Below are 13071 nucleotides of genomic sequence, written 5' to 3'. Positions count from 1 at the left end.
GGGCATTGGGAAGGGGCATGGAAGGAGGAGACAGTAGGGTGTCATTTCCCTCCTATTTCTAATGTGCTTTTGTGTCCTCGTTTTTTTCTCAGTTCCTCTTCAGCTGACCATCTCCATTACCTTCCTTTGTGAGCATCCAGCTGAGGCCAGAGCCATGACCAGCCCTTGGCGAGCTGCTCTTGCTGAGGCAGCTCTAGACTATGCTTAAAGTAAAAAAACAACAAACAAGACTTTTTCCTATTGCAACCAAAGCAAAATACCGTTCTTGTTGGCAGGCAATGAAAAATGCCGACTGATGTCAGTAGGATCCGTATTTTTTTTCAAGAGTTAGGGAGAAGGGTTCATTGAAGCATGTGAGTGTCTGCTTCTGAGGCATAGTTCACTGCTCCAAGTGACAGATCACTTGGAGCCATAACCATTGTCTCTTCTGCAGCCCCTCCATGAGCCTCCTCTCCCCTCTGCTGCTCCTCTTTCTGAGGACATGTGTGCACATCTGTGTTTTTTAGAAGGAACTTACTTTGAAATGTTTAGCCACACCAGTGTTTTTAGAAGATCCTAACTTCCTAGTGTAGGATCTAGGTTGATGATGTCATAAAAAGAGCTGAATCCACAGCAGCAAAAGTCAGATCAGGCTGATAGGGTCTATATTTGGGCTTGAAATCTTTCACCCGGTTGAATGTTAATTGAATTTCATTACATTATTTAAGTCATAAAAGAGTATCACCCACAGTTTGTGAACAGTTTGGATCTGTCAGGGCCGTCTGCCTTGAGTTCAGCTAAAATGGCACTGAAAATTGCAAGATGTGTAGTGTGACCAGGTGACACATTTTGCTCTGTTTCTTGTGGGCCAACACTGGCTGTTTAGAGACAAGAGGCTGAGTCGGTAGGCCTAAGGCAGCAGGGACTGCTTCCAGATGTCTTCCTGCTGCCACTGTGTTTGTTGTAAATCACAGAATGGTCCCCACACACTCTTAGTTTTAGTCTTCAGGCCAGAAAGACACAAAGTGGACACTCTGTCTTGCTTTCTGGTCAAAAATTAGAATTTTGGGGGGTGAGGTGGATGGTTTCATTTGGGGTTGACAATAAAAAAACCTCTGAATCTCTGTTGTCGTGGTTTCATCTGTAAGTTTCAGCTGGAAGCAACATTTGCCATGAAAGCTAATGGATTTGATTGCAGGAGAACTGAAACCCTAGTGAAAGCTAAGTGGATCCCACCCTTGACCAAAACTGCCAAGTTTTCCTACCTCTAACCCCAGCATTTCCCGCAAGTGTCCCTGAATGCTGTTTCTCTATCCTGTAAATGAGAAAGAGCCAGACATGACCTTTCTCATTTAAAGTATATGTAAATCTGGGATACACAGCACATACACAGTTGCAGGGCACAACCTGAAAGGTGATCAAAACCACCTCAAACAATGTTGGTTATCACAGAAGACACGCTGTAAGATCTGTGAGCATATGCTGAGCAGTGTATGTTCACAGTCTCAGTAGTTGGCACTAAAGATGACAAAAACCAGCATGTAACTCTATAGCAAAAATAAGTGGTGAGGCCCTGTGAGGGGAGGGCAAGGTCATTTCTGTAAGTGTGCAACTGCATTCTCCATGCATTGGCTGAACTGTTGCAGATGCAGCCAAGCAGCAAAGCTTACATCAGTTAGGTGTGCAAACTGCAGGTGAGCAGGCAGTGCAAAGGAGGTTTGAGAAGGAGGATATGTAGGCAGCACACTGAGGCTTGGCCTTCAAGATGTTTGGAAAAGACAGCATTGTGTTTGAGTTATGGTGCAAAGCCTCCTGGCTAAGAGGCTCAGTTAGGGACCCTGGTCAGAGGAAAATATTCAAGATGCCCCATCCTTCGGAAGATTATAATTCCTTCCAGGATCACTTTCTCAGAGGGACAGATAGGAAGATTGGCTATGGCTTTTCCTCTCACTGTGGCCTTCTCTTAGAGTATCTAAAATGTGAAGAGCCTGTGGCATGTTGGAAGTGTCGTGCCTGGTGTGGGGAAAGAGATGGGAAATACCTTCATTTTGTGCCACCCCCTGGCTGTGCTACCTTATAAATGGCTTTCTGATAGGGCTTGCCAAGTTAGATTCCACTAGCTCACTTCCTTGTTTCTGATCTCCAAATACATTGTTACAAATTTTAAAACAAAAATTTAAAATTCTACTGCAGCAATGGGGTAAAACCTATGACTAATAGGATTAATAATAATATATAAAATCTGCTCTCCTTGTTTCCCCTCTTCCCTCTTCTCCTTATATTCTTCATTTTAGATCCACAAATAGGTTATTAATGATCCATACTAGTCCAAGTGTGGGCAGAGATGGGAGGACTTGTATGGATGGTGAACAGCAGGGCACTGTTGACAACTTTTCCCTGGAATTTTTTTTTATATTAACCAGTTTTCTTGCATGCACAGTTTGGTGCCCAGATCCATGATGTTGGACATACAAACACCTTGTTTTATACTGCAGTAACTGTTTCAGGTTTTTTTTCCTGAAAACATTGGTGTATGTCCAGTTCATCTTAATGGGCGATCAATGTGCAGGTACTGAAGATGTATGCTTCCATTACTGGATAATTGTACCAATGTAGATCTTTTAAGTGCTGCTGAACTTAGAAGCTACCACATGAGGTATTAGAGGATCATGAGTCAGACTGGAGAGTTCTCACCATTTAATTTCCATTGACACCTTGTTGCTTGTGGCTAACATCAGTCATTGTTTGTGTGGGAGGCAACAGAATGTGCTGTTGTAGGGAGCTACAGACACAACAAAATGACATAGTAGTCCAAAATAAAAGTGCAATTATTTAGAGGTAAATAGATTTCACTTATTATTATGGAAACTTTCCATCTTCAGGGACACATCAACTCAGAAGATACTAGATAGCAGTGCTCAGGGAGGGCTGAGTGATGTGCCTGTGGTATTAACAGGCCTCCTGTGGTAAATGCTCTTGGTCTGCACAAGAGAACAAGGTGGCCAAGATAGCTCAATTTTTCTACTTTGAGGCCTTTTTTTCATTTTACTCTGCCGAGATTTAGAGCCTGATAGGAACCTCTCAAGTGGGAAAAGTGCAGAATCTCAAAACAGAAGCATAAGAGTTTTTCTTGGGTATAAAATTTCAGTCAATAATGTGCTGTTGCCTTATTGACATGAAAAGAATGCCTTTCATGTGATACAAACATTTACTTGCTCCTGCTTACTCTACTCACCTTGTACAGAAATGCTGATTGCCATTGACTAATCAGTCCATTTTTGTATATTCTCATCAGACTCTTTCTTTGGCTGGAACAATATGCACTGTATGATGCTTGCATGTATAACAATTTGTTATTAGCACTTTGTATATGCCTTTGTTACTTCACAACTAACAGTTTGGCCTCCAAATGCATGTATTTGTGTAAATTAATGTTATAAAAATGATAGATTAATTTGCTATGTTTGTATCAATTTAGGAGATGTGTAAGATATGCATAAAGACACATAATTGCCATTCAGTCACTGGGAGAAGACATTTGTTCAGCTTTTATTTATACAATTACTGTTTCTATAGGCTTCATAATGCCATGTTTATCTTTTAGTTCTGTATTTATTCATTTGTAGATTGGTTTTTTAATAATTTTATAATGATTAATTACAGTACCATATGAAACAGTATAAGCAATCATTTTTGTTATACAACTCTAATAAGAAGTAGCAATTTTTTTTCTTCCAGTGTTCCTGAAATCTCTAAATACCTTTATTCATATAATGAAATTATAAGACTACTGATCAAGCAATTTTATCCCTCTGATATTGAGCTAATAATAAGCTTTATATTTGGCTCTGAACCAAGCTTCAGAGTAATGGCAGTTGCTGTTGCAGTGCTGGAATGCAAAGACATCACATTTATTTTGTGTGTTTCAACATCTCAGGACACTGTCTCCTGCAAAGTCTCCGTCTTCATCTACTGGATCTATTGCTTCCAGCAGAAAATACCCTTACCCGATGCCACCACTTCCTGACGAAGAAAAAAAGGTCAACAGGCAAAGTGCCAGGGTATGTGTCCCTATTCTCTCTGTATTTCACCAGTGATTGATTTGATTTACTGGTAGTTTTTCAAAAGGAAACTGTGGTGGGTTAACAACTTTGACCAAACAGGGAGAGCTGGAGTGGCATTTCCTTTGCACCCTGAAGTTCTGAAGCTGCTGAACCTCTGGCAGCGATGAAGGCCTCGACAGCTGTGTTTACAGGCAGCTTTTCAGGTTGCTCTTAAAGCTGCCCTGAAGCCCAGATTTCACTACTTTTCTTATTTCAAGCTGAAAATGTGCCCCAGACACATTTGGGCTGCAGAGTACAAGCAGCCCTGGAGCAAGTGGTGTGTTTGGCTCTCCTTTCTTAGCACTTTTCCCAGCAGCTTTCATTCAGGCTACAGGGATAGCTGCTTTCCAGCTTTATGTTAAAAAGTTCCAGTTATGGAGCATGTGGAGGGCTTGCAGGCCTGGAGGGACTTCATTACTGTGTGAGCTGAGCCCACCATGGCCCCCCTAGAGTGACCAGGAGCTGCTGGAATGTGTGGTGGATAGTGATGTTCCATATGGAGAGATTTCCTTTCTCCTAAAGGCTTTTGTTTCCTTTGTGTCAATTCAGACGTAGCAGGTATTTGAATAAGCAAAAAAGTTCTGAAATTTGCTTTAGGAGCTTTACTTGCAATACCCTTGGCTCATGTTGCTGATGCTGATGAGATTCTCATCAATGTTCTCTGTCCTTTTTTTCTCCAAGAAAAAAGGATTGGAATGCTGCCGAGGGAACCTGCAATCTGCTCCCCCTGTGTGAGGTGCAGCACAGGGTCTCCCAAGGTAGCTTGGAGCCTGGGCTGTACTGATGTGTCTCAGCCCTAGAACTGCTTTGGCAGCAGCTCAAACCCACAGCAGAAAGTCATGCTGCTCTGAGCAGAGTTAGGCAGATGAAAATGGGAGGTTATCTCTACACTAATATTAGTGTAACTCTAAGGTAAAAGCTGTCTAATACAAGTTTGATGCTACACTGACATTTCTCCTTCCAAAATAAAACCTGAACTCCCAGCCATGGGCATTTACTATGCAGACTGCAAGTTGTGCTAAAATGCTTAAGACTGTCCGCTCACTTGGTGAACAGATACCCACCAGAGGCTGCATGGAGATTTGGTGACCCAAGTGATGTAGACACAGTTCCTCAAACAAGCTCCTCGCGCTGTTTGGGCAACATCCTGTTTTATCTTGGTGTTCAATGTGTGTTTGTGTTCATTTTCCCCCTCTCCAGCTATGGGAGACATCCATCTAGCTGCACTGTTCTCCTGGGGTCACATCAGAACTGTTTACTTTGGATTTTATAGAAACTCAGCATCACTGAGTCACTGCACATTCTTCTGCTCCTCAGACAATTCGAAAGATCAACAGAGATGCCCATGATATCGCAGTGATAACCTCTTCTCACGTGGAAAGGAAAAATAACAGTCTTTTTTTTTTTTTTTTTTTCTTTCTTTTTGATTTGTATTTTATGGATTTGATGAACCACCAAAATCATAACATTTGACAGAATAATTAGCCCAGATGTGACAAGGCAGTTCTGCATGGTGACCTAGAATCCTAACTGCAGTCCATTTGCCAGTCCTGTGTAAGAGAGGTTTATCTCTGGTTTATTGCACACCTGAGTCAGACCAGAGTGAAACTGGGAACATGCCTCACGGAGAGCACAGATGATGTAAACCTGTACGCTGTATGCATGAACCTTGTGTTCTTTACTTTCCACATGTAAGGGAAGAACAACATACTGTAGTAGAGATTAGCATGCAGGAGTAAGAAATATAGGAATTTTTTTTGTGACAGGATTTCAAGCTTTGAAAGGCAACTATTTCACACAAAGAGCAAAGATTATATCTTCTTTTTTTTAACCTTACATGTTTATAATCTCAGTATACAGATTGTATATATGTAAACAGTCAATAATGTCAAAAATAGCTGTTATACGTATGTGTATTTTGCCAAATGCCTAAAGAAACAGTCATGACTAACATCATCACACTTCAGGTTTTCTAATATTATGAGCAGATGTCCTTGGAAATACAGAAAGTACAGTACTGTAAAACTGTGTCTCTCAGAAACTGGTGTTTGACCAAAATCTATACAACTTTTTCAGCATCTTATACTGTCTTGACAATCTCAATTGTATGGTAGACTTTGGAATCCAGTACAGCAGCATTTTGTCTTAAATCATCATAAGAGGAACCAGCCAAAATCCTTTGTTTAGTAGGATAACCACTGTATCTTCTCACAGGTGTAATCAAGAATGATTCAGCAGACCAACAGTCTTTAAGTCATGTGCAGCCCAAACTTACCGGACATTTGGGAATACTTCTAAGTAGTCAGTTCAGGATATGGTGATGTGAAGTCTGTCTGTGAGAGTTGCTGCGTATTTTTGATAGAGCATTTCAGACACTGCTTTAGATGGCAAGGCACAGGCTTATGAGAAGCATAACAATTTCACTGCACTAGATAATAACAGTGCTGGGCAAGTGGCCAGTTTCATTGCTGTCTTTCAATTTTGTTACTGGAATCACCTTTACCATGCGCTTGAATGCTATGCTTGCTGCCCCTGAAGCCCCCTTGACAATTTCTTGGGGCATTAAACTGAGAACAAGTGAATTTAGCTTAAAAAGAGCGGGGTGGGAAGGAACAACTCTTTATCTTTATTAAGATATTAATCTTGTGTGTAAGTTGATGGTTATATTTCCAACACCTGAGACTTCTAAAGGTTGTTGTAAAGCAAATACCTTCTGATTGGGAATTTTCAGTTAGTAAGAAACTGGACCATATTAAATCAGCTTATAATTCTCTGGTTTTCCAAAATTCACTAATTCTTAGCTTCAGGTAGTACCATTGCAGAATAAAACACCCGACTGTGTGGTGCAGTTGAATACTCTACACAACAGCTGTATGATTAATTAGATATTGTTGTAATGGGAACATCTATGGTGTTTCTGAATCTTCTACCTCTTTCATGTGTTTCCTTTAGTAAGTGAACCCAACACTTGCAGCCTTTTAATGTATTTTTTTAACTTTTACGTCTTTCAATAAAGTCAGATATATGTAAGATTAAATTAAGAAATGTTTAAAGATGTTGGCAGCTGTAAAATATGTAAGATTTTTAGGAGCACTATATTTTATGATTAGGCTGTATGTTGGATTATGACAAAATATTGGCCTTGGCATTCAAATGATTTTCCTTCACAGTCAACAGGTTCTGGTAAGTATTTAGAAAAAGACAAATATAAGTGAGCACAAGTGGGTGCAGACTGACCATCTGGAATGAGACAGTCACTTGTAACTGCTTTGGGGAAAGATTCTGCATTTTTGTGAAAGGTAAATATATCAGTTGGAACTGAGGAATATTTTTTGCAAAGATTTGAGTGTAGCTAACTGGATTAAAGATAGTTGATAGCATGTAGCTAATGAAATTAGGGTCGGAGCCATAACTTGAAATCAATGTCTTTTGTTGATTTCACTGGACTTTGAGCAGGACCCTCAAGATGTTCACCCACATTAGGACAATATGATAACCTGATCGTCGCTGTATTACTCTGTCGCCTGGAAGCTGGTTTTCCCTCCCGTATTCATATCTTGTCTTCAGTAACTGGACTGTTCATCATGTGCCTTTTATGGTATTATTTTGGATACAAACTGGCATATAGTTTTGAATAATCCCATTAGATTTCTGTGTGTATCTTATGTTTACCACTGTTTACTTTTCCTTTCCATTTTGCCTTACCAAGTAGCAGTAAGATTTGGCACACAGAACTGGATATAACATACCGGCTCTTTCTGCTATGTTCATAGCTTCCTGTTTTGCAAACAAATGGCTCTCCTGACTGTATTTTCAATGTAGTATGTACTTCCAGCTTCTTTTGTTTTGGTACAATTCATTTGTAGTTTATGAGGATACACTTATTATGTGTGTGTAGTGTACCTTTAACATTCACCTTCACATTTGGAGATAGGTAGTGACTGGAAGTCTAGTTCTGAGCACTAAGTTTAAGCTAAATAAATGTTGACTTTCACTTTGGTGTTCTAGAGTGAGAATATGACAGGACCTGTGTTTTTGCAAAATTTTTCTGCAGAGAACTTTGCATTAGGTTGGTAACTTGGGAGACCTGAATAGGCAGGGCTGTGTGAGCCTCCCAAGCTAGTAGAGGTTGGACAGAGAAGTTGTTTGCTTACAAGCTGTCATTTCCTACTTTTAAAGTGTAGTGTGTTGGAAAGCTGCCAGATTAATCACCTTGAAGATTGCAAATATTTTTATCCACTGTAGTTAGTTACACTGGCAATAGCAATATAATCTGCTGCATAATACCTCATCCAGACTAAAACAGAGTATTTGTCACTAATATAGCTCAGTCATTTTGACTCATTGAGACTCATGCTTTTATTTTGGTTTTATTTTAATAAATGAACTAGTTATAGCCAATTATCCTGTAGAAGTGAGGAAGCTATCAGTTCTCAGATAGAAGCAATTGTTTATATGAGCATAGGACCGGCAGGATGAGATATACTTAAGTTACCTTTATGTATTTCAATGTGGGAGAAGAATCTTGTGTAATTTATAATAAAATTAATATGACTAACTGATGGAGACTGGAAAATTGAGATTGTATCTAAAAATAATGCTGCACAGTGACGCCACAGTTTAATCAGTAAAGATTTACCTACTTATTCTGGATTTGTTGACTTAAGAACTTTAGTAATATCAGGCAATATACCAGAGATGGTTGTGACTGATAATTTACATATAGTTTTGTTATAGTTAAGTAAGTAGATTCAAGAAGATTGTTAATGTTATAGAGCCTGTCTTTGCTTAAATTGTCAACTAAAGTCACAACTTGCCAGTCACCTGAAGTGTAACTTGACGTTGAAGATGGCTTCTTCCAAATGATTTAAGAGTTCCTGATTTATGAGATGTTGAACCTGCTGAGCTCATGTGCTCATGAAATCATTTTGATTGTGCTATTGAACAAGTGGACATTTGAGGTTATAGCCTGAATTAAAATCAGAAAGAAATTGTGTCAATAGTTAGTGTACTGAAATCCTCTTACTCAAATCCCTATTGCTGGTTTGGACTGATTGGTCTTATCAAAACTAATGTGACAAAACTAACTTTTCAAAACCAGAGCTAAGAATGGGTATGTACACTATTATAGACATGCATATACTACAAATTCTAACCAAAATTACTGTAACTTCATTAATGAATTGATTAATGGATAGAATGTAGTGTGAAAGAAGAATGAGATTCCATAATCCTAAAGGATATGTGCTTCAGTTAGCCCTTAGGACTTGTTATGTCATCAAATCCCATACCTAGTTGTAGGCAAAGTTATCACACTCTAGTATAAAATTCAGCAAGCTCCTTTCTCTTCCATCCCCTTTTCACTCCTACTGAAAAGCATTTTTATGAAATATTCATCCACAAACAGCCTCTGTGAGTTGGCTGATGTCAGAAAGCTGCTAAGTTGGTCACCTATGCACACTATGGATAGGGTCTTTCCAATGCTGTTAATAATAGTAGGTTTAGATGAGGTATTAGGAAGAAATTCTTTACTGTGAGGGTGGTAGGACACTGGCACAGGTTGCCCAGAGAAGCTGTGGATGCCCCCATCCCTGGAAGTGTTCAAGGCCAGGTTGGATGTGGCTCTGAATGACCAGGTCTACTGGAAAGTCCTGCCCATGGCAGGGGGGTTGGAACAAGATGATCTTTATGGCCCCTTCCAACCCAGACCATTTAATGATTCTGAGATCTTTTGCTTGTGCTATAATCAGGTGATGATCCCTCATGTCTCGTGGATTTTATATTGGTTTTGCCTGGGGATGAGTTAACTTTCTTCACAGTAGCTGGTATGAGGCTGTGGTTTGCATTTGTGCTGAAAACTGTAGATAATGCAGGAAATTTTTTAGTTATTGCTGAGCAGTGCTTGCATTGAGCCAATGCCTTTTCTGCTCCTCACGTACCCCACCAGCAACTGGGCTAGGGGTGCACAAGGAGTTGGGTGGGGACACTGCCAGGACAGCAGACACAAGGGATATCCTAAACCATGATGCCATGCTCAGTAACAATCCAGAAGGAAGGTTGGCCGTGAAAAACTGCAGCTCAGGGGCTGGCTGAGCACTGGTCTGTTGATGGTGAGCAATTGCTTTCATTTGCATCACTTGGCTTTTCTGGGTTTTATTTCTTGCTCCGTTAATTCCCTTTTCATTTTTTTTTACTATTATTACTACAACTATTTAATTTTAATTATTGAACTGTTCTTATGTTCTTATGTCCATGAGTTTTCTCACTTTTACTTTTCCAATTCTCTTGCCCCACCCACTGGGGGTGGGGACTGAGCAAGCAGCTGTTTTGGGGGCTTAGTGGTTAAATTCTAGTGGTTAAACCAGAATACTGCTGGTAAAACCACTTGGTGACTCAGCCATCCTGTGTCTCTCTCACCTTCTAGCATTGTTGAAGGCTAAGCCTCTTTAATCACCAAGTCTGTGAACCTAAAAGTTGAACTGTTTCCTGTTTCTCTTGCTCCAAGTCTGAAGATCATCTGTTTCCTTCCCTGAGTATCAGTGTTAGGGGATAACAGTGGACAGTTTGGACCACTGTTTTCAACCACAATATGATGCTATTTGCCTCATTTTTAAAGAGCTTGAGCATTTCAGTCTCCACTGAATGCCAAGAATGGATAAGCTGATGACCCACTATTTGCATGGCTTCCAAATCATATGACAATATGACATATCAGCAATATGGGATTTGACTTTGATCACATTTGATGCGCTCAGTTGGTTGGAGCATGGTGTTAATAACGCCAGGGTCAATAACGCCAGGGTTCAATCCCCATATGGGTCATTCACTTGAGAGCTGGACTTGATTATCCTTGTGGGTCCTTTCCCCAAAACATTGTGTGATTCCTGAAGACAAAGTTGAATAAACTGCAAAATTGCATGATTGCACAGTGGAGTGAGGTTGCTGTGTGCACTTAACTATTAACTTAATAAGGCAAGAAAAAAAAACCAACAGTGAAACTAATTGTGTAAACATATCTGCAATACAGACAGGACTCTCTTAAGTGTGATTTTGTCAGAAACAGGAAAGGAAGTAAAAGTTTCTATCATCTATGCTAAAAATCTCCTGACACAAGTATTTTCTAAATCAGCTTGAAAACCCATTTCTGGTATCTCAAGCATGGATGCTGACATAAACTGCAGCTTTGGAAACAGCATCTTGTGCATCTGGCACGTGGTATCCACAACAGTTTTCTGCAAGTATTTGGAGAAAAGCACTACAACAGACAACATTCCTATGTCATCTCAGCCAAGTAAGAAAAATAAGCAGTAAAAAATAAGTTCAGAACACAGATATTCCTCACATTTGAGACACTGTACCTGGCTTCAAAATTGGCTCACATAGCCAGTTCTAGCTCTTTAAAATCCAATCTATACCAGTTTCAAAATCACTTCAGCTAAACCAGCTTTAAAGTGTTTTAAAAACTTCTGCTACTTAAAATAGGCCACAGTTGCCATATAACTCAGAATGAGATGAGGAAAATCTGGAAAAATAAGCACAGAGCATTAAAAAGCAACATGTTCTCTAAGGGAGGAGTAAAGGTGTCAACACAATTTTTAATTGCTAGAGCATAAAATGTCAAAGCAACAAGCTTTTATTTTTCTGTTTCTGTAGTCCTCAGAATAAAAAAAAAATAAAGCTTTTGTTTAAAAAACTCAACATGAGGCCTTAAGACCTTATATATTCTAACTTTAGCATGGAGAGTCTATTTTTACAACCATGTTAGAAATTCTGTATATAGGCCTGACTGACCTTGTAAGTAGAGTGGTGCGAGCAGCTAATTATGCAATATTATAAGGCTCTGTAGAACTGCAAATGCTGATTTAGTTTGATTATTGGTACAAGAACTCCTGCTCACTGCCTGTGTAGACTCTGCATACTTTACACTTGGAAATACAGTCCAGAACATACTCAAACTGTGAATATATTAACCTGAGTTTTCTTTTCTTAAGGATAAAAATATATTACAATAGGTAATGTTTTATATAGAATACAGTACTTATTTTTATTGTTGCATAAATGCAAAATATTTTTTTCAGAATAGCAAAGCATTACAGAATTTTTAATCTGATGAGAAAACACTATTTACTGTATGACCAGTTCTTTCAGCAAAGCTTTTGGGGTGGTAGATACCAACTGGCTCTGCCAGCTTCATTTTGTGCTGATGTTTAACTTGGGCATTGCTGTAAAAAAAAAAAAAAGCTTGGGCATTGCTGTAAAAAAAAAAAAAAAGCTGTTTTTTCACTCATACTAGCCATTACTGAGAGGCAAGGAGAATCATGTTCCACCACTGTGGCTGGGCTAGTATTGGCAAAAACAATGATTTGCAACATATCATTGTCTTTGCTAGTTAAAATCCCTTAAAAATCGTACCTGATGTAATAAAAAAGTAAGATTTTGATAAACATCAAAATGAAGCATTGCAGTTTACAACTTTCTAGCTTTGAGTGTGATATTTTTGTCATAAACATTATAGGCATTGGGCTGTTGAATGAATCTGGCTTTCATGTAGCTAAACAAAACGTTGCTTTTTATAAAATCAAATCGTAATTTGGGGTTCTAAATTCCTGCTCACTTTTAATAATAACAGCGTCACAGTATCCACTTCTACAAGAGTATTTAATACAAATGCCTGTGGTTTTCAATGTTATTAACATACTGTAACATCAGTAAAGTGACTTTCAATGACAAAGACTGTTTTGTGTATTTTGTTCTTCTAAGTAATTGTTTTTAGCACTTTCTGTTTTATAGGTCTCTATAAAATAAAGATGTTGCATGCATGGGAAAAGAAAAGGCTAACAGTAGAATACAGATGTTATTCTTCAAATTCCAAGGTTGAAAATGATCCAGTGAGCTTCTCAAATGTCTTAGGGGCCTACTGTTCTCAAAGCAAATCTTAAATTACTATCCCTTAGTTTGTATATTTGATGGCAACCTAGGAAAAATACCT

General features: G+C 39.0%; 1 protein-coding gene across 1 annotated transcript in view; it reads left to right on the top strand.

Moving 5' to 3' along the window:
- ADAM22 (ADAM metallopeptidase domain 22) overlaps window positions 1–12801 on the top strand; it is a 132839-nt gene extending 120038 nt beyond the window's left edge. Inside the window, exons 30-31 of the mRNA XM_040062556.2 lie at window positions 3917–4040; window positions 5283–12801. Coding sequence (XP_039918490.1) covers window positions 3917–4040; window positions 5283–5303 — 145 coding nt within the window. The 3' untranslated portion in view covers window positions 5304–12801. The remainder of the gene's footprint in view (window positions 1–3916; window positions 4041–5282) is intronic.
- Window positions 12802–13071: the final 270 nt, after the last annotated feature.

Source organism: Hirundo rustica, chromosome 1, assembly GCF_015227805.2.
Source record: "Hirundo rustica isolate bHirRus1 chromosome 1, bHirRus1.pri.v3, whole genome shotgun sequence".
Lineage (NCBI taxonomy): Eukaryota > Metazoa > Chordata > Aves > Passeriformes > Hirundinidae > Hirundo > Hirundo rustica.
This window is presented reverse-complemented; position numbering and strand designations above follow the sequence as displayed.